We start from the raw sequence: 24,155 nt of genomic DNA, 5'->3' as shown, positions 1-24,155 counted from the left end.
TTGAAAAAGGGGTTTCGTTTCACGAATTTAAAATTTATATTAACAGCACAGATATTGGGATCTGTTTTAGAAGATGTTGATGTGGATATAATAATTACAATTCAACATTTGCAAATAAAAAGCTTTACTTTCGCATCTTTTTGCACGTTTCGTTTTCGCTTTATTAGGCAATAACTTACTGTTTTAACGATTACATTAAACAAAAATACATCATAAAGTAAACTGTCAATAATTTACGATCTCCGTCGCGCTGAGGCCAATCTCAACTGCGCGCAAAAACCAAACAAGAATAAAAACAAACAGTTTAAGGCATAAAGGCGATACCGTTTACAGTATTTAAAAAAGGAAAGGTTTTGTAGGTTTTCGATTTTTTGTAAAGCGTTAACATATCTAGAGTCGGTACCTTAAGTGAATTTCGAATCAGATAGAACCGAACAGCTTATACGAATTTTAAACTGCATTCGAAATCCTAAGAGTCCTAAAAATATTCATGTATCAGCCTAAACAGGACGACTGTGCTTAACGAGACTACCTGTTTGTAACGAGGTTTTCCTACTCAACCAGACAGAGGACAGAGTGATTATCGTTGTTTTCGCTAACTTTATCTTTTCCTTCGCGTCTGGTAAACCAAAATGTCCTGCCTTTCGGCTTGACCTACCAGGAAGGTTGGATGTCGTCGGTAAATGGTTATGATCATCTCCATCCCGGAATTCCTTTCTAATGGAGGAAAGGCTACGGTGCTAAACTCGCTAGTGGTCAATTGGTTTTTATTTTATGATACGTTGCTTGTTTGTAAATGTAACTCTTTATGGAATGCATAACTGTCGATGAATATCTATATCCTTCTCGCTCTAATATACGCGGAATCGAGTTGGAATGATAACAGTGACTAAGTTTGAGAAATACATTGTCGTATGTGTAAAAATGTTCACTTTTGAGTAAATAGTTTTTCTTGCTTCTACGTTGACTAAGCCAATGGAAAAGTCTCTCAATGTTAAGGCGCTCTAGTTTTGTTTGTTTTCGGTTAAAAAGGTACGTTCAATTTCTACTCGTCTAATTTCGTTTCCGTTTCAAATGCACTTTCTGAAAACCGATCGTCGATCGTTTGATCCTATCGCCTGATGGGTAATTAATCATGTGTCTGTCTCCCCGCCTAGCGCCGCCTTCTAGTGAAGAATTCGGCCTTGGCCCTACCAACCGGAAAGCGGTAAATATTCGGATCGTGTTTACGCTTGCAGCTGTTTACTCTTCCGAAGATCGGTGCTTCCGGCACTGTTTACAGGCGCTATGAGGGATGCGTGAGTGCGTATCCAGGCTTGATTGGATGATTTAACTTCTACCGTTCACTACCCTCTAACTGAGTTCTTACGTGGCTAAAAAACACGCTCGTTTACGTGAAGCTTAAACAGACATCGGAAACGTGTGGCCATCGCGCGTTCGGTGGCCGGGCATGTCTCTCGCTCGCGGTGGTGGTTGGTGCTCCCCACCGCTTACATGTGTCTTGTGTTGCCGAAATTGATACCACTCTGGGTAGCACCCTTGTTCGAGCCGTACTGCAGCGAAATGACGGTCTGGCCGGCCCGCAGTTGTTCGTCGCTAAACTGACGCTCGTTCTTATCCGCTTCCTTCGGCCCGATCGACGGTTTGCCGTACTTGCCCGCCTTCCGGCCGAGCGACTGGATGCAGATGACGACCGAGTTGAGGTTCTGGCGCTCCCACAGATCCACGCTCTGGAAGGTCTCCTGGGGCGGCACACCGAACTTGACGGCCGCGGCCAGGAAGGCGGAAATGTTCTCCATGCACTTGAATGCCATCTTGCTGGTGTTGACCTTCTTCACCGTGCCCGCCTCGATCGCATTGACGAGCGTGCAGAGGACGGTGCCGTCCTTCAGCACCTCGTAGAAGTTGTCCATATCGCCGGACGTGTTGATCGGCTCACCGGTTACCTCCTTGATCCATTCCAGACACTCGGCGGCCAACTCCTCGCTGTACTTGGAGTTGATCTGTGAACAGAGCGAAACGAAATACGACATTAACCAACCAAGTTCCGTGGAGCATCGGCAGTGGCAGGTCCCTTGCTAAATTCCAAATACGGGAGAGATGTGTTTCTATTACCGCAGCCGCGGCCGGATCCAATGTGCGGATCATTAGTGCGTTTACAATCTTCTCCAAGGCGCACCTTGACCTTGCCGGCGCCAGTTTACTTTGCATCACAAATGTACGCGCTGTTGGGCTTCCTTTAAAGGCAGAGCCCGGTCAAGGTATGCACTTGAGAGGCAACCACAATGCGCCCGGGTGCACCTACATGTGCAGAGCGTCAAGGATATGCGCGCAAAAAATCACCGGCCACTTCCGCGGGCGCTACCCGTTTCTTTTCTGTCCTCACGCTGAGAGTGTCACTCGCCGGAAGGAACTGGAATATTCTTTTCCATACACCCCGCGATCTACACTTGCTGACTGAAAAGGTTAGGGTCTCTGCCTTCGTGCGATCATATTTAAATGAAGAATTCAGTGAAACAAACTGAACTACTTTTAAAAAAATCCCCAGAAAACAACGCGGGTGGAGATTATTTTTAGTGCTGAATATGACCGCACCATCTGCTCTTATCGCACTCTCCCATCCAAGACACGTCTCAAAACATGCGATTTTTTATGCGTTTCCTTCCGTTGTTTTTCGAAATTCCACGATCGCCAAATGGTGTGGTGGTGGACTGTTTAAGCATACTGTCCGAAGGCTGATGTCATCGCAAACAAAGTCGCCAAGTGGCCATCGTGTGCCTCGAACACGATTGTACAGTTGCATTTATTTGAATTTCAACTTGACAAACGCAAGCTTGCGTTGTGCACTGTGCACTCAGATTATCGCTCTGTAGTTCCCAACCAGCGATCGGAGACGATATGCGACTCCAATTGGCCTGCAAAGCAATGGCCTGGTAATGACAAAACCCCGACGCAACAATTCACTCCCGTACAAGCCACTTGTGTTAGATTGAGGCAGATAAACGAGGCTCAAAATACTGCTGTCGTTAAAAAGCGTTGACGCTAAAAGGGAAAGCGACGCGCAGCGGTTAACGGTGGCTGAACGGAGTATGCAAATTATGTGCACTTTTGATGAACTGCAACAAAAACTCGCCACATGAACCCCGGTAGCATAAATTGCCCCCATCGTATCGGCGAGCCCGTGATCGTTGACGACGGTGGCGCCCATAGAAAACTGTGTGACATGTCACGCGATCACGGTCCGTTCGCCGGGCACCACCCGGCGAAGATCGGAGATTGGAGCCAGAGGCACGGTGCTAATTAATTCCAGCAATTAGCAGCGCGCTTCAGAGCCCCACTCGAAATGCGTGCATTTGGCAAACGGCTTGTCTTCACGGTTCGTCGTGCCGGTTTGGGAGAAATCGGGCTTAATCGAAATTTCCATACCGATCGCAACGCGGTAACGACAACATTTTTAAGCTCTCTCTCTATCCTGCCCCAGGCTAGTGTGATCGTGTGGCAAGTTCGGTTGATCTCCGATTGAAACTTTACCCCGGCGAACACCAGATGACTAATTGCGAGAGAGGCTGTCACAGTGTCTCAAAGCTGCCCCAGCGGCTGCAGAAAGTTGGATCGCCTTTTAAGTACATCATTCCATCGACCGCGGTCCAGCTCCGGGCCCCGACGACCACGGCGTGTTAGTCCTGCTTAACTACGACCAAAAAAGAAAAAACAAACAAACGTGTCAAACAAATTTTTCATTTTCCCATTTGTTGGGCCATGGCCGGTTGCGTCTGATTTGTCTTCCTGCGGCGGGTGCGACTAGCCAACTGGTTGCCGTCTAGCCAGCTGGCAGCACCTAAATCAATCCCGCCGCGGATTGTGGCCATTTTTGGCGAGCACTTGATGGAGGCGAAGCAGTTTGCCGAAGAGTGATCAGCCTTCCCAAATACGGGAACCGCTGTGTTTTACTATGTAACTCCTGTTGTCACCGTTGCGATGCCGGTGAGGACTGTTATGTTGGGGACGGTTACAACATTGTAGCTTTAGCGCCGCGTTCAGCAGGTGTTTTAAGGCAGGTTCCGACACTCGATACACTCTCCGGGATATCTGTGGCTCTTTAATTGATTTCCTGTTTCAGTGACGAATCCGTCACATCGTACAAATCACCGACAGAACGTTGATAGGATGCTAATTCATATTTTGCTACAATTTGGCAGATCAGAGCTGTTAAGCTGTGACACGCTCGGTTAGGTTCGTGTTTGCTTCTCGTCCCGCGTAAAGCCATAAGACGTGATTAAAATCGCAAACAAACGGAATCGGCCGGCCTTTGGTTGCGAATTTGTTGCAAGAAACTGAAACGGAATCGTAAGCCACGCCAAGCCGTGCGGTGTAAGAAGTTACGGATCGTTCCATAATTCATGCGCGATCGACTGCCACATACGAGATCGAGATCCTGGCCGAAACGCAAATCCTGAAGCAGCGGATAGCCGCCCAGTGGCTGCCATGTCCCGACGCACACATACAGCGAACCGATTCGAACGTAACCTCACAACCTTCGGACGGCGAACAGCGCGTCCCCAATTGGAGCCACCCTTGGAGGCGACGTGCGTGCGCACTTTCGATCCGTTCCGTTTAAAGATTCTTCCATATTTGGATTTAAAAGTCGGCACACTGCGAACGGGCTGCGCAGAGAGTAGCAACTTGTTTCCCCCTCAGCCCCACCTCCCCCCGGCTCGCCCGGGAGGTCAGCCCAAGACCCGTGCCCTAGGTGGTGCCTCTCCTACACAGCTACGTGCGCGGCCGGTTTCAGGCGTGTTTGTTTAGTTTCTGCATTCAGTTTCCCTTTTTTGCCAACGGGTGACGATCGTGGCCCCGGCAAAACCTGTTCCGCTGAACGCCGGGCCGGGTGATGATAAAACAGAAAGCACTTGGCTTGTGTCCGCGATTGTGTTCGTCCCGGCGGCCGACACTTCTCACCAAGACACGCCGCGGCATCTGCCACGCGCACCCCGTGGGGAAATCCCCACCACGGTTATGGTTTTTTTTTCTTCATAAATTCAGGAAATTAAGAAGCCGGGTCTAAAAGTGTTCGCCAGATGAAGCCAAATGCGAACCCTGGCCGCACTTGCGGAGTGATCATCATTATTGCGGAGATTGCTGAAGTGAAGCACATCATCATCTAGCGGAGCTAAATAAGGCCAACCGGAGCGACCGTCTGCCGTTCGATCCGCCGCACACCGTGAGCCTACGTTCCATGGCCACACAAATCGAATTAAGCAGCCGAGTCATCGGCCAAGGTCTACCGTACCGAAAATGGCGTTTTTGACAAGTTGAAGGACGCTATTTTTGCTCGATCCTTCGTCGATCGCGGCAGCGGGCGACTGATCGAATAATTTACCTATGACTCGATTAGGTGGCTGACGTGTGTCCCCGTTGATGCCACAATGCCATCGGTGAACTTAAACGTTTGCAAACTCAGCAGGTACGATCAACACATAAAGTTTATTGTACTCATATCCTTCTTCTAATTAATGTAAGTGCAATCAAAAGACATATCATTCAGGTACAGTGATTTATTGTCCCCAATATTGTGTGCCGCACCCAGTGGATAATCCTTTGTCCGATAAAGTAAAACCTACAGCCGTAGGGCTTTAGAGGATTTCCGGTTCGTCGCTTACTCAACGACGTAATCGCTTTATGACTCAAACGAATCGGAAATGCCACACAAATTAGGCAACGGCAGTATGGCACGTTATCCCATTTAATAGGGACACAGTTTGTTCCTGGGCAGTGCACCAAATGTTCGCGTGACCTCATTCTGTGAGCAGTACATCATCATAAAGAAATTGATTTACCATATGGCACACACCCGCAGCGAGTGCCAACGGATGTTACTGCCCTGAGTGTGGCAGCTGTAAATAGTATAAAACTGGGAGAGGCGATCTCAAATTTATGGGCCTGCATGATACACGGTAGCTACAGAACCAGATATTGCTTCAGGAATATCCTTCCCGCTTGGATGGGATTCTTCGGGCGGCCCGAGATTACTTTCTTTCGACCAGTCCACTAACGGGCGCCATAAAATCAACGGCCCTTGCGTGAACCCCGTTCTGTTTACGATTCTGGCCACTGAACAGATGGTAGCCAACATCGATCTGAAAGCATTGCCCGCCTCATAAACAGCTCGTTCCAGTAAGAGTGGGTAACTGTGCCTTGGCTTGGCTACTTTTTCACACTTCTCGCTTTTCTCAGCTCCACTCGCTACTGCTTTGCGTTCAAAAATGGCAAAACGTTGCACAAAACTTCGACTGCGACCGACCGCGTTTTCGGGTCACGATCCGCCGGGTCATGCGATCGGTCGTCGGAACACCACCTCTGGGCAGCCTGGCACTTTGGGACCACGTCTCCTATGGGACACACCGAAATGGGCAGGGCGCCTGTGAGAAGATGGTTTAGTCAGCAGTTCCGTGGGGCCGATCAGCGTCTGGCCGCCTGAGGGCGCCTGTCGGTCGCCGGGAGAAGGCTGTAACTTTAGGCCGCGCGTCGTTTGCGATTCATCAACATATATGGCTTTGGCTGCTCACGCTGCAACTTAAAGGCCACCGCAGGGTGGTCCGAACTTGCCCTGACATACCTGCCTCCCTCCCTGCCTGCCTGCCTGCCTGCCTGCGGTTGCTCGCCACCGTGGGGTTCCGAATGGTGCCAACATAAGCAATTTCTCGATAGACACATCGGAGGCTAGAACAGTGTCAAGCGAATGGTTTGAAAAGTAGCGCGCAAAACGATCGTTCGCGATTCCCCGATATCGGTGAGCTTAAGCCGACGAAACCACACGCATAACCTTAAACCTGACACCCCAGCAATCTTGACACTAGGCACAGAAAGTTCTGTTTGTCATGCTCGTCTTGGAGCTTTGTTTATTACACTGCAGGTGTTCGTTGCCGACGGATAAGCTCGGCTATTGCACATCGAACACGGTATCAATTTTGGGAATTGCACAAAAACTTACCGCAGCCATCGTAATGCTCACTCACTCACTTCCAGGTTACGTTGCGGAATGGAATCGAGACGGCAAAATGAAGGACCCTTACCGCACTGTAATGTCTTAAATAACCTAACGATACGTGTGAAGTGTGATCTTCCAATCAGGGCCTAAAGATCTACCAATAACAACGCTTTACAACATAGTACAGCGTTATCTGCGAAACCTATCGAGCATCGGAGACTCTATCTAAATTGTTCCACTTGAAGCATCCAATAAATAGTTTATCTCGCCGGCCCCGGGCTCACCGCTAATGTATTTTGCTCGCTTACCCCACATTACACTCGAAAACTTCCTTTCGCATGTGACCCTTAGGGCGCGCTACGGTGGTGAATTTGGCGCACGTCGTCGAGTGCAGCTCAATCCGTTATCAGTCTGCTGATGATGATGCCCTCCGGGCCCGGCAAGAAAACCATTCCGTTCGTGACGATCGTCACGAGCCTCGCCGCGATGAAGTGAGTGTGGTCTTCGCGTCCCGCCTTTAAATGCTATCGTATTTACTTGCGGATCTCCTCCACCATATGCGCTAATGGAGCGATGGCAATCGTTTTCAATTTCCTTCGATTGTCGATTCAATTGAATGGCGCGACGTCAACGGCTATCAGCCCGTGGGGCTGCTGCATTGTCCGCCCGTTCTATTGATTTATGTCTGGGCAGCCCGAAAAGAAATAGACCCATTTCGGTTGGGTTCGCGGGCTACACGACCACGAACGCATCCCAATGATGGATGCGTCTATTAATTTTCCTTCGTTATCATGTTAAGTAATATTGCAGATTGCAATTACGATTGTTTCCCTTACATGGGCGTGTAATTAATTTGGAGCATTAGAGGTCAAAATGCTGGCAAGGAGTGAAACGTTGATACTTCTTCGCAGTACTTGCAAGGCTTATTTTACACATAATTTACGACATTTTTACGACACACTCCCCTTGGCTTAAGGACCCCTCGGAACGGTGCAATGCAGGCTCGGATGCCCAACCGGTTCTGTGTGGACCGGAAACTTATGCTCAGCTTCGACCAATTGTGTCCCTTTCGCATCCAGGGCGCTTTTTTGGGGGGCCCCGGCATTCGGGCACGACTTAAGGCACACTGTGTTACGGTGCTTTCGTTAAATGTCGGCCGGTTAACGAAACGATTTGTACACGTCAGCCCAATGGCACGATCGCCGAGAGGCCCGACGATGCAGACCCGCGGCAACCATAATTGACACCAAGGAGAGCAACCGGTGTGGTGGTGGGTCGCGCGGTGGGTCAGCATCGGCGGAGTCAAGCCGAAGAAACCTTCGAGCCCAAAAGAACAGCTTCCCCTTCTTGAATGGTGGTTGGTGCACAATCTGACAAGAGCGAGCCGCGGCCGTCGAATGGAGACGTAGCGATTCATCGTCGTTAAAAATGGGTCAAACAACTTGCTTTACTTTCAGGTTCGCTTTACGATCGTCGGTTTATGATGGTGTATTTTCGAAATTGGATTTTTATTGCTCTTTATCATTATGGGCGAGTGTGTAAAAATATCGATTTGGCATGAAACACATCGTGGAATAAATGAAAGAATTTCAGATTGCCTCGGCTGCATAAGAAATAAAAATTTAATACCCACCACGGCCGTTCGCGATGGGCTGAGTGCAAATCAGTTTATCTACATTAAAGTTTTACAGATCGGGTACCGGTATTTGAATCGGAATGTTAAGCTCATTAGCGAGCCCACTTTCGTCGAGAGATAGCGGCAAATGGCTGACCGCTGCTGGCAACTCTCTGGCGTCTCTGGCGATAAAATGTGCTGCGGTCCAAGAATTCGAATTCGAACAGAACACGTTTGAATCAATCTGAACCTCTTATCGAGCCCGCGTTATCGTTCGAATTTTTCCACTATCAGTTGAAAAATTTACCACCATGAGTAAGAGGCAGGGCGCCAAAATCGCGCATATTTAAATAATTGAGTAAATTGCACAAACCATCGAAGTTGAACAATAATAATGTATTTTATTCGCACCAACTTGCACATGTACAGTACGTTGAAAAAACCCGATCGTTTGACGCCTCAAGAAGTATCTCGTCTTCGCATCGTAAGAATTACTGCGATTTGACGTGTGCTCAACATTCAAAGTAAGCTCCTTAAAAAGATTGTTTAATGAACATCAGAGATACACAGTTCTCGGACCAGTTCGGACCCATGGACTAACAGTGGCCGTGATGAGCGAGGTCGTGATCCGCTTCACCAAATCCCCCGCGCACTAATGGTAACGGTTGCGGTTCTTCTTTCGCGCTTCCTTCGGAGCTGTCAAAATTTTGACAGAAATTATCAACCAAAATTATCGCAACTTCCCTGCAAATTAACGGAATGGGCTTAAGCGCACTGCTTACGCCGTTGGTGATGGATGATGCCAAGTGTTGAACGAAAGAATGAACGAGCAGAGAGAGAGAGAGAGATAGAGAGCGCGTTGGCTGAATGGTCGGCATTCACGCTTCCTGGGGCCACATTTTCACCAGGCCAAACCAGATTGCCAAATCATGGCGTTTGATTTGATTTAGTCGATGCCATTTTCCACCGGCCGTCCGCTTCCGCGAGTGCCCCATTCAAGTCCCGCGAAAAGACAACATCATCCCAACGCGCCCTACGAAGCGTGATCCATCCAACGCTAGCATTTGATGCTCGTGGGTTGTTCAATTAATCTTCAACCCTAAGCACCCAGTCCAGCAAGCCCACTTTACAGATCGAAATCTGATCGACGTAACAACAAGTTTTTGAGGCAAACGCTCCCTCTTAACTCTGGAGGAGGCATGTAGACCTCTGAACTCGGGCCCATAATAGATCTAAGATCATAAATCGATCGCAAACATGCCGATAAACAGTAATCACGCGAACCTAGCTCGACTCTGACTCGGTTGTTGGTGGTGATGATTCACGGGGCGGTAACCGGCGAAGGACGATCGCGAACGCACTAATCACGTATCGCCAACGCGACGTGCTAGAATTCCTACTCTCTCTCTCTCTCTCTCTCTCTCTATCTCTCTCAGTCTTTATCTTTATCGCCAGTCTGTCTCACTTTGACGCAGACTGTGAATCGCATTCCATTGCTTCAGCTCACGAGTATGACGCAACTGTTTGCTGCCAATAAATATTTTTACACCTTATCGCTCGCGTTTATGAGTCGTCCGCTCTCCGAGCACGAAGGTGATCGGTATTCTAGGCTTGAAGTGGCCAACTTTCGTCTCGCACTCGAGACGAAAACTTTAGAATGCATAAAAAGAACGATCAAACGAATTGTTATGAATGCCTATTAATCGATTTCGTGTAACATTTTCAACACGAAAAGTAATTTATTATTCTCGTCCGACAAAGCATTAGTTTACTTTCGGAATGGAATGTGAAACAAAGTGCAAATCACAAGCAAACGCTACGCAAGCCGACCCGATTCATTACTACAGCCATGGAACGTAGGCCACCCGAAGTGTCCTTATACGGCCATTACCGTTGCCCTTATCGGACCGAGGCTTGCTTCCGTTGAGCCAGCGAAATCTCCAACCCCCGTCTGTGTTGCCTTCGGCCCGTAATCGGACTAAGTTCTGCCCGGTACATGAGCATGGCGAGCAGATTTGCCCCTGCAGCAAAGCCCCTGTCAAGCCCAGACGCGTAGTGAAACCTTCCAACGGATTGACTCAATTTACGCCCCCCGCCCGGGGGGTGGTTGTAGCTGACTGTAGCTGGTTGGAGTTTCTGTTTCGACTCGAATCGCTTAGAAATGGCGGCACTAATCATTCCATCGTTAATCGTTCATGCGTGTATGTGTCCGTTTGTTTGCAAATGGCTGCCTCGGCGGACCAGTTGACCGAGAATGGCAGCTTAGCTGCAGAAATAATCAACTTGATTGATTAAGTCCCATCGTCCGGGGACTGCATTTTTTATTGGGAGGTTGATTGAACTGACGGCTTCAGCCCCGAAAAAAAAACGTCTGGGATGACACCATGCGCTGCATGACCTCAGCGAGAACGTGTTCTTCTGTAACGGCTAGGGCTCGAACGGGGCTTCACTCCAATCACTTAACACTGGGCCACGCTTATCTACCGCGCACCAGAGCGCTGACGTAAGCTGCGCGGTGATCACGCTCGGCCCAGGACACGGCCCATTGGCAGTCGAGTGGGTCGAGAGCGCGATCATTCGATACCGAAGGCGACGGAGAATATGACAGCATGTGGCACCACATGAAACGCCACTTCCCGCCCGAAAAGGTACACTCGGTCGGTCGCTATCTAAACACGGTTCCACTAAGCACAAACACAAACCGCAGACCCTTCGCATTCGCGGGCGAGAGAGGGGCGTTGTTTTCCGCCATTTTTCTCCGCAACCGCCTAGGGGGGAAGGAAGTTTCTCTTTAACAGAACCGCTGATTGATGTGACATCGGTGGGTGCACGTTGCCGGGCCGGGATGATGGGATGTGCGCGCGCGGTTCAATGAGATAAAAATGTTGTAATCAAACAGTGGCCAGAGGCACGCACACCAAACAAGAGTATCGCACTACCACCGGCGGGACGGAGTTGCTCATGAATCCTACAGCTCGACAAAAAGAAGCTTCCACATAATGCAGCAACATAAACTTCGTGTCAATCGTGCAAATGACGCGAACAAAAGGTGCGACAAACGAGAAGCTCGCTGAAAAAAGACTCCTACCTAACACCTTACACGGATTCCGGGAACCTGGCCGAACCCCGTTTAATGTTGCCGATCTTTTACACCGATTTATGGTACCGCGCAAATTACGGGCCGAGCGTAAGCGTGGCGGCCGATCGCTTCGATTTCCCGTTAACGGGCGGACACAACTGTATTACGGCGGGCTGGGCCACATGCTGGTCCAAAAACTGCGCCACACCAGTGCAATTAATCATATCCTCTCGTTCGCTAACGGGACCCACCCAATCCTTCCGATCGGAACTGCCTGCCCCCGGAGTACCCGGAGATTGGGCACGCTCTACTAAGCCGGCGCCGTCGGCGTCCGCGTTTTTGGCGGTTTAAGATTTCGGACAAATTAACGAAGTAACGCAACAATTAATGAGGTGTTGGAAACCTCCCGGGATGAAATAATTAATGGAACGCGGCCACAGCCCAACGCCAGCTTGCGAGGCGGAAGTTTAACACGCCAGGTTTGCACCGGGCGATGTGAAATAATGTATTCGCCCCCCGCCCGGAGGGTGGAACGGAAGCACTTTCCTTCCCTTAGGGGTCGGTTTTGGCAAACGATAACCTACATTTAGGACGGCTGCTGTAATTTTCGTAATAACATTTTCCGGGAACCTTCTAAAGCGCCCGGGCTGCGCATGTGAAACGCTGGGACGTGACTCGATTTTCAAGTGATTGACTTAATAGGGCGCGACCCGTATGCTAACCCGTAATTCATGCTGATCTCTCGGAGCCGGACGCTCTGATGACTGTCCCGAGCGATGCGATGCATCAAATACGAATGCACTCCGCGGCGCATCCGACTGTTTACATTCTTCCACGCCAACGTGTACGGGTTGCTGGCGTGCTTGGTGCGATAAGCGCAGGTAGATAACAGGACCCATCAACATCTTGAACCGTGAAGCGAAAGCGTCTTTCTCTTGTGAGTGTCATAAAAATAAATCTACGACCGAGACCCATGGTCGGGTGCTTTCTTGCGTTACGATCTGGCACGTGTCTTTGCCGTAGCGGTTGAACCAGCGAACCATTCCCGACCGGAGTTCAACCGAACGGTTTCCTGGAATGCACGCAGCCCGGGTTCGGGTTGTCTGGCGTGGCTAATCGGTGAACCGATGCCACCATAAACGACACGCCTCTATTCGTCGTATCTTTCCCCAAACTGTGATTCTAACGCCCAGACCGGGCAGGGGTTTTAATGTATTTTGAGGTTAGTTCCTTCTTGGCACGGCTATGCCCGGGCTGCCCGGGTTTGTTGAGTCGACTACTGATCAGCTCCGTTTTCCGGTGAAGCGTTGTATCCGTCGTTTGTTTTGGACTCCAAGCTACAGCACAGGGAGTGTCACGGTCACAGTTTACCGTTTGTTTTTTTGAACATCGTACAGTGAGTGAGGAATGGACAAGTTAATGGAGTATTCAAAAAAGCCGTAACATCGGAAAGAGTTTCAAAACTGTAACTGCCCGTTAATTACAGTTTGTCAAATGGTTGTAGCCTTTTTTTCTGTTGCTATCTCAATTAGGCCACCGATTCCAATTCCCTCTTATGAACATTCCACGGCGCGAAAAGTAAAGCTTCCACGAACAGGCACGATAGGCTTGACTTTCTATCACCTTGGCGTGTGATAGCATTTTACGCCCTTTCACGGCTTTTTTTTTTTATTCGCCACCATCCAGGTGGCTCCAGAGACAAACACTTTCGCAGGACACTTTGGCAGTTAATGGACTTTTTATGTTGTGGTTGAGGTTTTTGCGCCAAGCGCCAAGAATGTGCCGGTTGTGATACGTGGCGCTTCGCAGGCTTTATCGTCCCGCTGTTGATACGACGACCAGCACCGAGGGGGCTTTTTTGGACAGTGCATTCCCACTAACTCCCACCGGACTTTCTGCCCGTTAGCCCAGAAAGTCAACAATGCGTAACGAAGCACAAGCGGACCGAAGGTCTTCGGGTAAGCGGTCCGGACGTGGCGGGTGCCACCAAAAACCTAGCGGTACGAAATGTGGGTGTCCTCCACCGTTGGCGTTGGCCACACCTTGTAGCGCGCCAAGGACGGTGTCAACTACTTCGCAGGACCGGAACGTACCCCGGACAGGAGTTGTCTTCTGGTGCAAAAACATGGAGATCGCCGAAGCACCCGGTCAAGGTTCTCCCGGAACGAAAGCAAACCGCAAAGGGTAAAAAGTTTCCCCCGGTGGCCACGTTCCCTTATTTACTGGAACTCATCAGAAATTCTATCCGGTTCTGGGGCCACTTTCTTTCATTCGCCGAATGGCACTCGAGATGCGCTATCCCACGCTTGGGCTACGGGTGCGTTGGTGTTCGCATTGCTTCGCGTGGCTAAATAGGCTCATCAAGCATTAATCGGCAGCTCGACAGTGACCAGCATCTAGCCCAAGCCCAGCGTCCTCGACCATAAAAAGTGCTGGTACCTCAACTCTGTTGCTAGGAGAGCACTCTCGCTTGGAGTGAAGCACCGGGGCGGCCAAAACGAAAGGCAGACAGAGAGAGATAGGGAAAGATTATGCAAAACACTTCACCAGTGCCCCTTGGACGGCCATTTATGGATACACAGTGGTCGTTTGGGTCGCACGCGGAATGTGCTTATGTGAGTCACTCGCAGGCCGCTCGTTGGAATCGAAACCAATTTATCATCGCACAGAAGCCGACCGTGAAGCCATCCGCGAGCTCCGTCAAGTGAAGCGCAAAATTTGAATTCAAATCTCAAACGGCTCTCGCAACGGTGACGGAACGGATGACGCAAGGCTTCTTCAGTGCGGGTTGAAGAGGAACACAAAATTGGACAGCTCGAAAGAAGGCGCTAAGCATGCGGAAAAGTAGGAAATTATTACTATTTTTCTACAAAGTTCGTCCCATGATCGTCTGGATATTTTTAATTCCTGCTTCAGGGGCCACCACATGAGCGTTTTTAGCTCATCCTCAATGACTTTCTTGTTTTCCTTGCCCGAAGAAGGATATTTGCTTTTTTTTTCTCTGCGACGCACACACGAACCTGCCACACCGCGAAGGCTCGTGGACAAAGAAGCAAAGTAAGAATAAATAAACGGATCGGTGCGATCGTTGGCCAAAGGATGACATCATCCGTACCGGTTATCGTTGGCGTAGCCGCGCATCCGTTTCTTACCGATTGGTGGTTCCTTTTTCGTTGTGCCTTTTCCTTGTTTCCTCGACAAAAAGGCGCGGCCCACGAAACCCCCTATTGCTTCATCCAGCGACCGCACACCACCAACCGAGTCCTTCGTGTCCTATCTTCTGAGGAATGCCGGAATGAAGTCACTCCTGCGGGCGTCCACAAAAGGAGCGCCGGTTTGAAGAAGGCACAGCTCTATTCCTGGCACGATACGACGCTCGTCGGCGGCAGCCATGCTCCGATATTCGGCAGATTCGGCAGAAGGGTGACCGATGCGGGCACAGGAAATTGGATTGGCAAAAAACCGAAACCATCCCAATAATGCTGCTCGCCGCCATTCGCGAGAGGCCGGTTTGGGGTGTGTTTAGGTCTCCCGGGCCACCGTTTCGCACAAATTGGACCCAGATGCCTGCCGGCCGGCTGGCCAGAGGCGGTCTAATTGCGGATTAATTATACACAGACCCACAGAGCAGGCCTGCCGGCCGCCGTGGAAACGGCAAACGATTGGTAAGCGTTTAGGTTTTAATCAACATAATCAAAAAGGCATTAGACGAAAAGCTATCACTTAAAGGCAGACCGAAGGAGTAATGTGTGCAAAAAATGAATTTAGTATGTGCACACCCTGTAGAACGATCCCTATGTGAGGTCGTGAGGCGATAAAGGTGACGAAACAATACACGAGGTGAACGGTGGCTTATCACACCTTATTTTTTGTTTTATCAGCAATTTAATGCCACAAATCGCGGTGTGCGATAAAAATGATGTTTCACATCAAACGTCATTCTTTTCAGGTTTGCCGGAATATAAGTGTCGTCAGAATATGATAGTCTTTTTGGTAAACGAATGCCATCGTCATCAATGGAGCGATGAGTAAGGCGTGGTACGGTCGTGATATGACACTAACGACCACTAGCCACTAGTGTTTGATTGATTGGTTCGCAATCGCGGACGGAACTGGCGTATCATGCAGTGACGATTTGCGTTTCTGATAACGATTAGAACCTTGGAAATTTATGATATTTTGCGTAAATAACTGACGAATGCATGCGATGTAACTTCGGACAACAACATCGAATTATTAGCTACAAACACTCGCCACCTAATATAAGGACTTCTAGTGACAAGCCACCGAAACGACGAAAGGGATGAAAAGAATTTAAAAAAAAATGGAGAGACACACACTGATCCCAAAACCAAGACAAACCGAAAGAGAGAACGGTAAAACTCGGGAACCGAAGAAGCACGGGAAGAAAACAAACTCCATCGGGACCCATCGGGAGTCGCACAACGGGCAAAAGCCTTTCGGTTGGGTCGGCCAGAGAAGAAAAAAGACAAAACCTGTACTCAAAGCACTCCCTATTCCCGTTTTGGCCGTGGCCCAGCGGGTGACAGAACGGGACAAGAGAGAGCGAGCGCGAGAGACCGTGGCCACCGTGGAGCGGCGTCTCGTTTCTACGGAGTTTCGAGTGGGCCGCCGGGTGGCCCCCACAGCCCAGCCCAGCCCGGCCCGGCACGGGAGATGAAATGCAGATTACTGACCGGCCAGGAATTCGGTGCCGTGACCGAGAGAAAGCATCGCCCGAGGACTGGCATATGGCATGTGGACGTCGTCGTCTCCCACGCTCGCCCGGCCCGGGTTTCGGGGTCAACCAGGCGACACTCACCTTTCGCTGCGCTTCGGCGGCAAATCCAGATTTCGGGGCCCGGTTGGTCGACATCTCGTTGGGATCCGTGTTGGGGCTAGCGAGATTACGGTGCTCGTGCACGTTGGTACGTAACCCTCAGAGGTTGTCACTGCTTATCACGGTAGGCACAAAGACGCCGAAGCACACGGAATTACAGGACGCGGGTGACAGGATTCGTGCTCCAGCTGAGAGGCTGCCGTGCGAGAGATGAGACTCGAGTGGACTGCGCGGACTGGCAACTAAATGGATTAAAGTACACCAACCGGCGCTGCACGGGGATGATGGAGAGAACGGAGCTTAAACGCGTGCGAAGGAAGCCGAACGAGGCGAGAGTCGCAACTGGCGGAACGTCCGAACGCGTACACGGCACTAGAAGAACTGCAAACACGGCACATCGATCTCGAAAACCGGATTGCATAGCGCCAGTAACGGTGTGTGGGTATTGAAATTCATGAACCCGCCAAGCCGGGAACCCGTTTACAACCACGTGCTGCGGGGTTCAAATCGGTTCGAAAGCGTGCTCAAAAGCGCTGTTTTGGTGAAAAGGTTTTCTTCATACTTTTGCCACTATACACATAGAAAACTCTGACTCAGAGCGCGTCATCGTAACAGTGTGCTGAAGTGGTGAAAATGGAGGACAATTACTGTCAAATAATTTGAAAAGCATCCATACAAGTGGCAACATAACTTGCACGCTAGACGAAATGTTGTGTGCGATTTATGCTGCCGATCTCACTATGGGGAATTGGACAGGTTGACATATTTAGTTTTAGATCTACATATTTTTTTTAACGATTTTGTTACAAAATTGTGCTAACGATCCGGTTAAAGTAAGTGGCTAAAAGATGACATAGACCACACATAGCCAACCTATCCATTTTAGGAAAATATAACTAAAACATCACTTTTTAAAGTTAGTTTATCACCACCTTTTCCTCATCGTGGATGTACTACTAGTTGCTCGGAGATCACCAAAGTGTTTGAAGTGCCCGGCCAAGGTATTGTTGAAAGAAGCGCAACTCGTTGTCACAAGCGAAACACTGTTTGATAAATAGAATTTTATTTAGTTCTCATATATCTCCGGTTGATGTAAAGCATTTATTACAAGCGATCATTTGGTTCCTTTCCCTGGTGTAACTGAGCCGGTGGGCTCATTGTATCTACCTGCATCTATTAACCAAAACCCAATCCAGTGTCCCTTGCAATTGGTTCACAAATTCACAGCAACAGACCCAAAGTCCAAAAACTGCCGAAACTAAAGCACGTCCGGCTTGCACCATTCTCATGCCGTTCCGTCTGTATATGCTTTACCGTGCTCCTGCTCCTTCTGCTTACTGAAGATGAAAATTCCAAGAAAATGTCACTGCTCTGGATACGCACATTACTGGATGATTAAATAGCATGATTACAAGGTCATACAAGTCGATTATAGGAGTATAGTACGTTGCTCTCATCATGATCACCAACGAGTGCCCTGCACAGTGTTCACTGCCTGACTGCAACTGTCTTGTCTTTGCACAAGTGTTAGTAGGATTATTATTTTGCTTATGTATTGCGTTTTGCTTTACTTTAAATTTGGATCATACTTCTAACCTCCGTCATCACCATCGTCAGAAGAGTGGGTTGTGTGCCAAAAGATACACACCATACGCAACTAGACCATTGGTTAGCACACTGGGGTATGAATCCGGATGCACTCTGATTGTACGCCCTCTTCAACTCTGTTGACACCTGATTTCTTTCGGCGTGAAATTCAACGCATTTAAAAAAGCATTCGAAAGCATTCAACGAAATGTGGTAAAAACAAGTACTAAGCTACTATCAAATCGCTGAGTTAAAAATAAAATATCCACGTCGAAAACAAAAACAAATATCCTGGTACTATTCTTCTGGTTTTATTGCAAAAAAGAATAAGATAAAGAAAAAAACATTATCATTGGAAAACATACAATTGAATAATTTAATTTTAGTTCTCCCTTGCTCGCTGCGCAGCTTTTAGGCTAGTATAGAGCTACTGTTGGGTGTGTGTATGTGTGTGCCTCTGGCCACGATGAATGCCGACCCTTCTTCCACTGGAGAGCATCCCTTGTCCGTAGCATACTTTAGGTTATAGCTCCGAACCTGATGTTCTGTGGAGGATCTTCTTCATTTTGCTCGGGGTATTGACTTGAAAGCAACAGACTTATGAGACCCCTTTTCGGAGCTGCGGAGCAAAGGGAAACTTCGTCGTCGTGATACGTTAATTAACACATGTATGCATAGTTTTAGTTTTAAGGTAGATGTGTGTACGTGTGTATGTAGGTTTGTGTTCTCATGCTAATGTAGGAAGTGTCGTTAGTGTGTTGTTTCAATATTTTTCTTTACGATTGCATGTTCGTTCAATTTGACTCCTTCTCTCTCATATCTTTCTTTCTGCTCGTTATCTTTCCCCTTTTCTCTTGTTTTAACTTCCCTCTTCGTCCATCTGTGTACGCGTGTGTTTACAAAGACACTTAACTTCACAATTGTTTTGATTTATACATAATTTAACAGATTAGAATACTATGATTATCGTTTCTCGCTCATTCCACCATTCCGGTTTCTTCGGCATTATTCGCATTCATTCTATTTATATCCACAGCAGTACCCTGCGCAAAGAGGATCAAATATTCGGCACTGACAGGGTTGTCGCCCTCAGCGGCGTGCCACAACATCCTACTCAATTTCTGTAGCAACAAGAAGAGCAGCGAACCGAACAATTTGATGTTGCCTTCCAAGTTCTATACTGCATCACATTGCACTGTTCTGTATTGCACCTAACTGCCGAATCAGTGGACTTACTCCCCTTTATCCTTCATTAACTGCGTCGCTACTAGTTTGATTAGTGATAAGGAAAAGGCGCACATCAACCACGGTACTATACTTAATCAGTAGTCAGCAGGTTTTCAACAGTCAACCAAGCACGCATGAATGTGGATACAATAACTATTGGTTTGCTTTACTTTGAATATCCCGGAAAGGCTCACGTCCTGGGCTATGCATTGTTCGCTGCGTACATTACACTTTCAAATCTCTCCTGTTGTGTAAACTACAACGGCCAATCCTGGTCCTCTCTGGGTGAAACTATTCCCGCTTCCCGCTCTGCGCTGATTTTGATTAGCTCGGCACTAATAGTAAATTAGATTTACTGCACACATCCTCCACAACAACCGCGAATAATGTCGTTCGTTTTAATTCTCCAACGCGCGAATGTGTTGCTCAAATGCATCAACCAATCGTTGTTGCGCTCTTGTCATTTCTTATATGAATTGCCACTTTAACATCAGTCATCTACCAAATAATGTGCAGTAGCAGTAGCAGGTAGGACAGTTTACTTGCAAACTAGGCAGCAAACTAAACATTTGTAGATTAACATTCTCGTTGGCATAACCACTCAAAATGCTGACTCATTTGATAGAATTCTATCGCAAAAGACAAAGGAAAAAGACATGACATTAAATATTAAACGCACTCTACTAAAACAAACAGTTCAAAAGAGTTTGATTAAAACAATTGTATAAACAACAATGTCGAGGCCATAAGGGAAGAAACAAATCTAAACGATCAGAAAGGATGACTGGTGCAATGTAAAAACGTTCAAAAATGTGTTCAAACATTACCTGAGCTAAACAATTTTTCTAACGGATGTTGGAAACAAAATGTTACATCATCGTTAGAGACAAAATAGAAGTAGAAATTGGGCTAAGTAAAAATCAATCCAAACTCAGGCGCAACGCAAATACTTGTTCGATTGAGTGTGCAACGCGCTGTCCAAAACGATACTGACCATCGAACCAACGTGAATAAAAAAGAATCATCCTTTCAATGTCCATCAGCGGAGCAAACCCTTCAGTTAGATATGCAGTTTGCGTGTAGTATAAATGTATATGCGAATATAAATATATATCCATTCGATTCACCGATCGCCACCGACATTCGCTTCGCTGGGAGTGATGCCTGTCAAGCTGCTCTTCATTTGAAACTTTGTTCTCTATCCTATCAATAACACAAGCTATTTTTTTCTCCCACTTGTTAACTATCCTACAACAATAACACAGCGGCGACCTTTCCGTTCCTTGTGCCTGTCGGTTGACCGGCTCTTTGCTCGTGTGTGAGTTAGCATGTTTTCTTTTACTTAGCTAGTATGTTTGACTATTGGTAAAACACATCTATCCTGCTGGTGACAGCAACGTTACGTCGCGCCGTAACGTAAGAGAAACACCTGGCAGCAGTAACATTCTTTCCTACGATCCACGCTGTGCCGCACTGAGACTAAGGGAACCATCCGCTTTTTCTCCGATGGACTAGTTCCGATATCATCAGTTGCTTGTGGCTGAAAATCAGGAATGCTTTTCCTTCGTCCTTGCATGTCTACTGCTGTCTCGGTTGCCTCGCTTTACTGCTACGGCGAATAGTATCCTATCGGTTTACAATCTGCTATAGCTGATCAATCTGATAAGCTGCATTCCTCATCTCGGCGTGTTGCTTATCTCTCATGCGCCTTACTCGTTCACAAGAGCGACAAGTCTGGAAGAGGAAGTTTGGGAAATAGAAATATGCTGTAAGATCCTTTGCGATGCATAGCACTCACACACGGCGCAAGCTAACAATTGCGTGCAGATCACGAAGAGAAGTTGAAACACGTATTGGATAGGAAAAAGTAGCAAAGATATCACACAAACACAAGAGAAGTAATACAATTTGAATCATTTGACAATGAAGATCACAGCCTATTTGTGACAATAAAGTCCTATTGACTCTTCCGACAACGGCTCAGAATGTAGAAGGATGATGCGTTAAGTAAAAGCATCTTTACTTCATCATCCTTTATTCAAACTCAAGATAAATATTTTTTCACAAAATTGTCACACCATACATTCATTTTTAGTAACAAGAAATTCGTACCGATCACTCCTCGATCGTCCGATCAAACAGCTGTTATGTGTGACTTACAAAACACGAACGGAACAGCAGCTTTCTTCTCAAAAATATTAGACACCATAGAGTAAAGAACATGAATACCATAATAACAACATTCTTACTGACCCCAAACTGCACAACAATAAGAGTAAATCTCAACAGCATCAGACCATCTGTTTGAGACTCAGTTGTTCAAACTAAGTTCTATCGATGGTACGGTTGCCTTATAATCAGGAATAGTTGACGTCGTTGTGCGGCAAAACCATCATAAATAAATAGCCAAACGGAACGAGAACAATGCACAGTACTAGAGCCAATCGGTGCAGAGGTGCCAAACGGCGAAACGTCCGGAGGAACAAAAGCTGCGCAGTCTTACGACTATCTTCAGCGTACATCCCATTTACAGTGTTTATGGATGATGATCGAGCAGTTATGCCATGTCATGTCGATGCCAATGTATTGAGCCGAATTATTGCGTGATGTTTGTGATGAAAAAAATTGATAAGAAAGTGTTGAAATTAAAATTAAATGATACTGTACAAGAAAAAGTTTAATCGTTGTGCAAAAATATTATCCAACCACATACGGTGCAACATCATGAAACAACCATCCGTCTTTTGCCAAACACTACCAATAAGTAAGGACTTTAAAATTGCGACAGCACAGCGGGGAGAACAAGTGACAACGATGACGAGGATATTAGAGCGTGCAGGAAACTTCAAGCATACCAAACCGGGAAAGAAAAACGGAAGCTCACACTGGTGCACGAATCGTTTACCACGAAAAAGACACACCACCAACACCATTGTTCCGTGATTGGTGTTGGTGTAATTTAGAACCGCCGTAAAGAGGCCAACAAAGCAGCAGAGGAATGCGTTACGACACGCGTCTTCCTAATTACCTCGATGTTCTTGACCGTCGGATGTCGCCGAGACTAGCCGCGGGTTGGCGATGGATGCATTGTTATTATTGTTAAACTTAGTGGTGGTAGTGTTGGTGGTGGTTGAACTACTCCCGTCGTCATACGACGTGATGTCGAACAAGTTAATACTATTATTGTTGGAGAGGTTATGGTAGTCGAACGGGTGATGCTGGGTATCGCTGCTTCCGTGTGCACCACCGAACGGTGCCGTCAGGGGATTGAAGTTGGAATCATTAGTGTTGGAACCGGTGTCGTCATCGTCAGCCGTTGGGAGACTAGCGAAGTCGATCAACTGAGCGTAGCCAGCGACAGCCCCGGTACCAGTCGTCGTAACGGTTGTCGTATCGGTCGTTGCAGTCGACGAAGTCGCCGATGAATCGAACGAAGAGTGTTGCTGCTGATCGGCATCCTGGTCATATGAACCATCGTCGTAAGGAGAAAAGGGATCAAATGTCCCAGCGGCAGCGGCACATAGATCGTAACTTTGTCGCTTCGGTGAAAGGAAGTCAGCGATCTCCAGTGGGACGGTGGCGGTGCGAAGTGGCATTGCGTCAGCGACATGCTCCTCGCTGGTGGTTTGGGATCAGAGGGATGGCGCGAACAGCAAACAGATTAGGAAGCAAGATTGTTATGATTTAGAAAGGATTTTAAAAAGGATGCATTGTGAGTCATCGAACACGAGCGCGTGCGAGCGCACAGCTGCCAGTAGGAGAGACGCAAGATGTTAAAGAACTCAAAAACTTTTTTTTATCCATCAAAGCGGGCATATGGGCCGCTGGCCGTGTAGATTAAGATTGTGGATTAAAAATACAGAATAATCTAAACAGCCTTTCGGTTGATTGATTGAAATCGGGGAAACAGTAACATAGAGGGAAGCGTGCACGTATAATACAACAATCCTAAGAAACTTTTATGGAACATATTTTAATGAACATATTTTACGGAACATATTATAACGAAATAACATCACAGAAAACATATTAAAATACGTGTTGTGATTAATTTTTGTGGAATAATTTTGGTGAATTTTCCCGTTGCAGTGCTGCGGTTAGTTAGAAAGTAGTATCTGTCGCAATTTAGGACAAATTTCAATGTGTTGTTTTTTTTTTCGACGAGGCACATTGTGTTAAAATTGATGTCACGAAATACTGCTGATAATCGCACTGTGCCTTCTCTGCGTTTGTTATGAAATCGATAAACTCCCAACAACATGCTACAATTAGCCTGCCCTATACGGCACACATTCAAATGAACCGCAACAATCAACAAAAACTAAACCCTCAATAATACCTCTGACTGTTCGATTAAGTGCAACGAAGACGTTGTTGGAAGAATAAGTCTTTCCAAGGGACAAGAAAACAGAAAGAAGGAAACTAGTAGAATCAATGGATGCCAACCGGACAGGATGGTTGTTGCTCGGCGAGCGAATCGGAACGCATGGAACAGTCTCGCCGCTCGCACATCTCGGTATGTTTAGATGTCGGAGACGCGCGGAAATCTAAAAGAGGAAAAGTTTGCAAATTGGTTAACGAGATAAGAAGCCATCATCTGGCGTGAAAAACCATTGACTTTACATGTGTCTGACGTGGTACAAAAGCAAAAATGCAGCCAACATGCCTGGAAGCCAAAACCAGCCTCAAAGTACGAGGGACTCGTAACCTCATTTTTTATTTAAGCAAAAAGTAGAGTTACCATACTTCGGGATAATTTTGTAACTGTATAAAATCCACCGGAAGGTAAATTTGTCATAGTCTCGCTTTGAATCATTTC

General features: G+C 47.5%; 2 protein-coding genes across 3 annotated transcripts in view; both read right to left on the bottom strand.

Moving 5' to 3' along the window:
* Positions 1 to 141: 141 nt before the first annotated feature.
* LOC131212700 (myophilin) lies at positions 142 to 16,884 on the bottom strand. The gene is made up of 2 exons (XM_058206669.1): positions 16,505 to 16,884; positions 142 to 2,003 (listed from the first exon to the last, which is right to left on the bottom strand). Exons 1-2 carry the CDS (start codon positions 16,556 to 16,558, stop codon positions 1,491 to 1,493), a joined length of 567 nt encoding a protein of 188 aa, XP_058062652.1. The 5' UTR covers positions 16,559 to 16,884; the 3' UTR covers positions 142 to 1,490.
* Positions 16,885 to 18,404: 1,520 nt separating this feature from the next.
* Positions 18,405 to 24,155, bottom strand: part of LOC131211705 (ensconsin-like) — a 41,150-nt gene continuing 35,399 nt past the window's right edge. For both annotated transcript variants that reach the window (XM_058205285.1, XM_058205286.1), the window contains 2 exons: positions 22,365 to 22,954; positions 18,405 to 21,070 (listed from right to left, as the gene is read on the bottom strand). In XM_058205285.1, the coding sequence (XP_058061268.1) occupies positions 21,054 to 21,070; positions 22,365 to 22,954 (607 nt within the window). In that variant the 3' untranslated portion in view covers positions 18,405 to 21,053. The remainder of the gene's footprint in view (positions 21,071 to 22,364; positions 22,955 to 24,155) is intronic.

The sequence above is a fragment of the Anopheles bellator genome, chromosome 2 (genome assembly GCF_943735745.2).
Source record: "Anopheles bellator chromosome 2, idAnoBellAS_SP24_06.2, whole genome shotgun sequence".
In the NCBI taxonomy this organism is placed as follows: Eukaryota; Metazoa; Arthropoda; class Insecta; order Diptera; family Culicidae; genus Anopheles; species Anopheles bellator.
The sequence above is the reverse complement of the archived record's forward strand: the minus strand, read 5'-3'. Positions and strand labels throughout refer to the sequence as shown.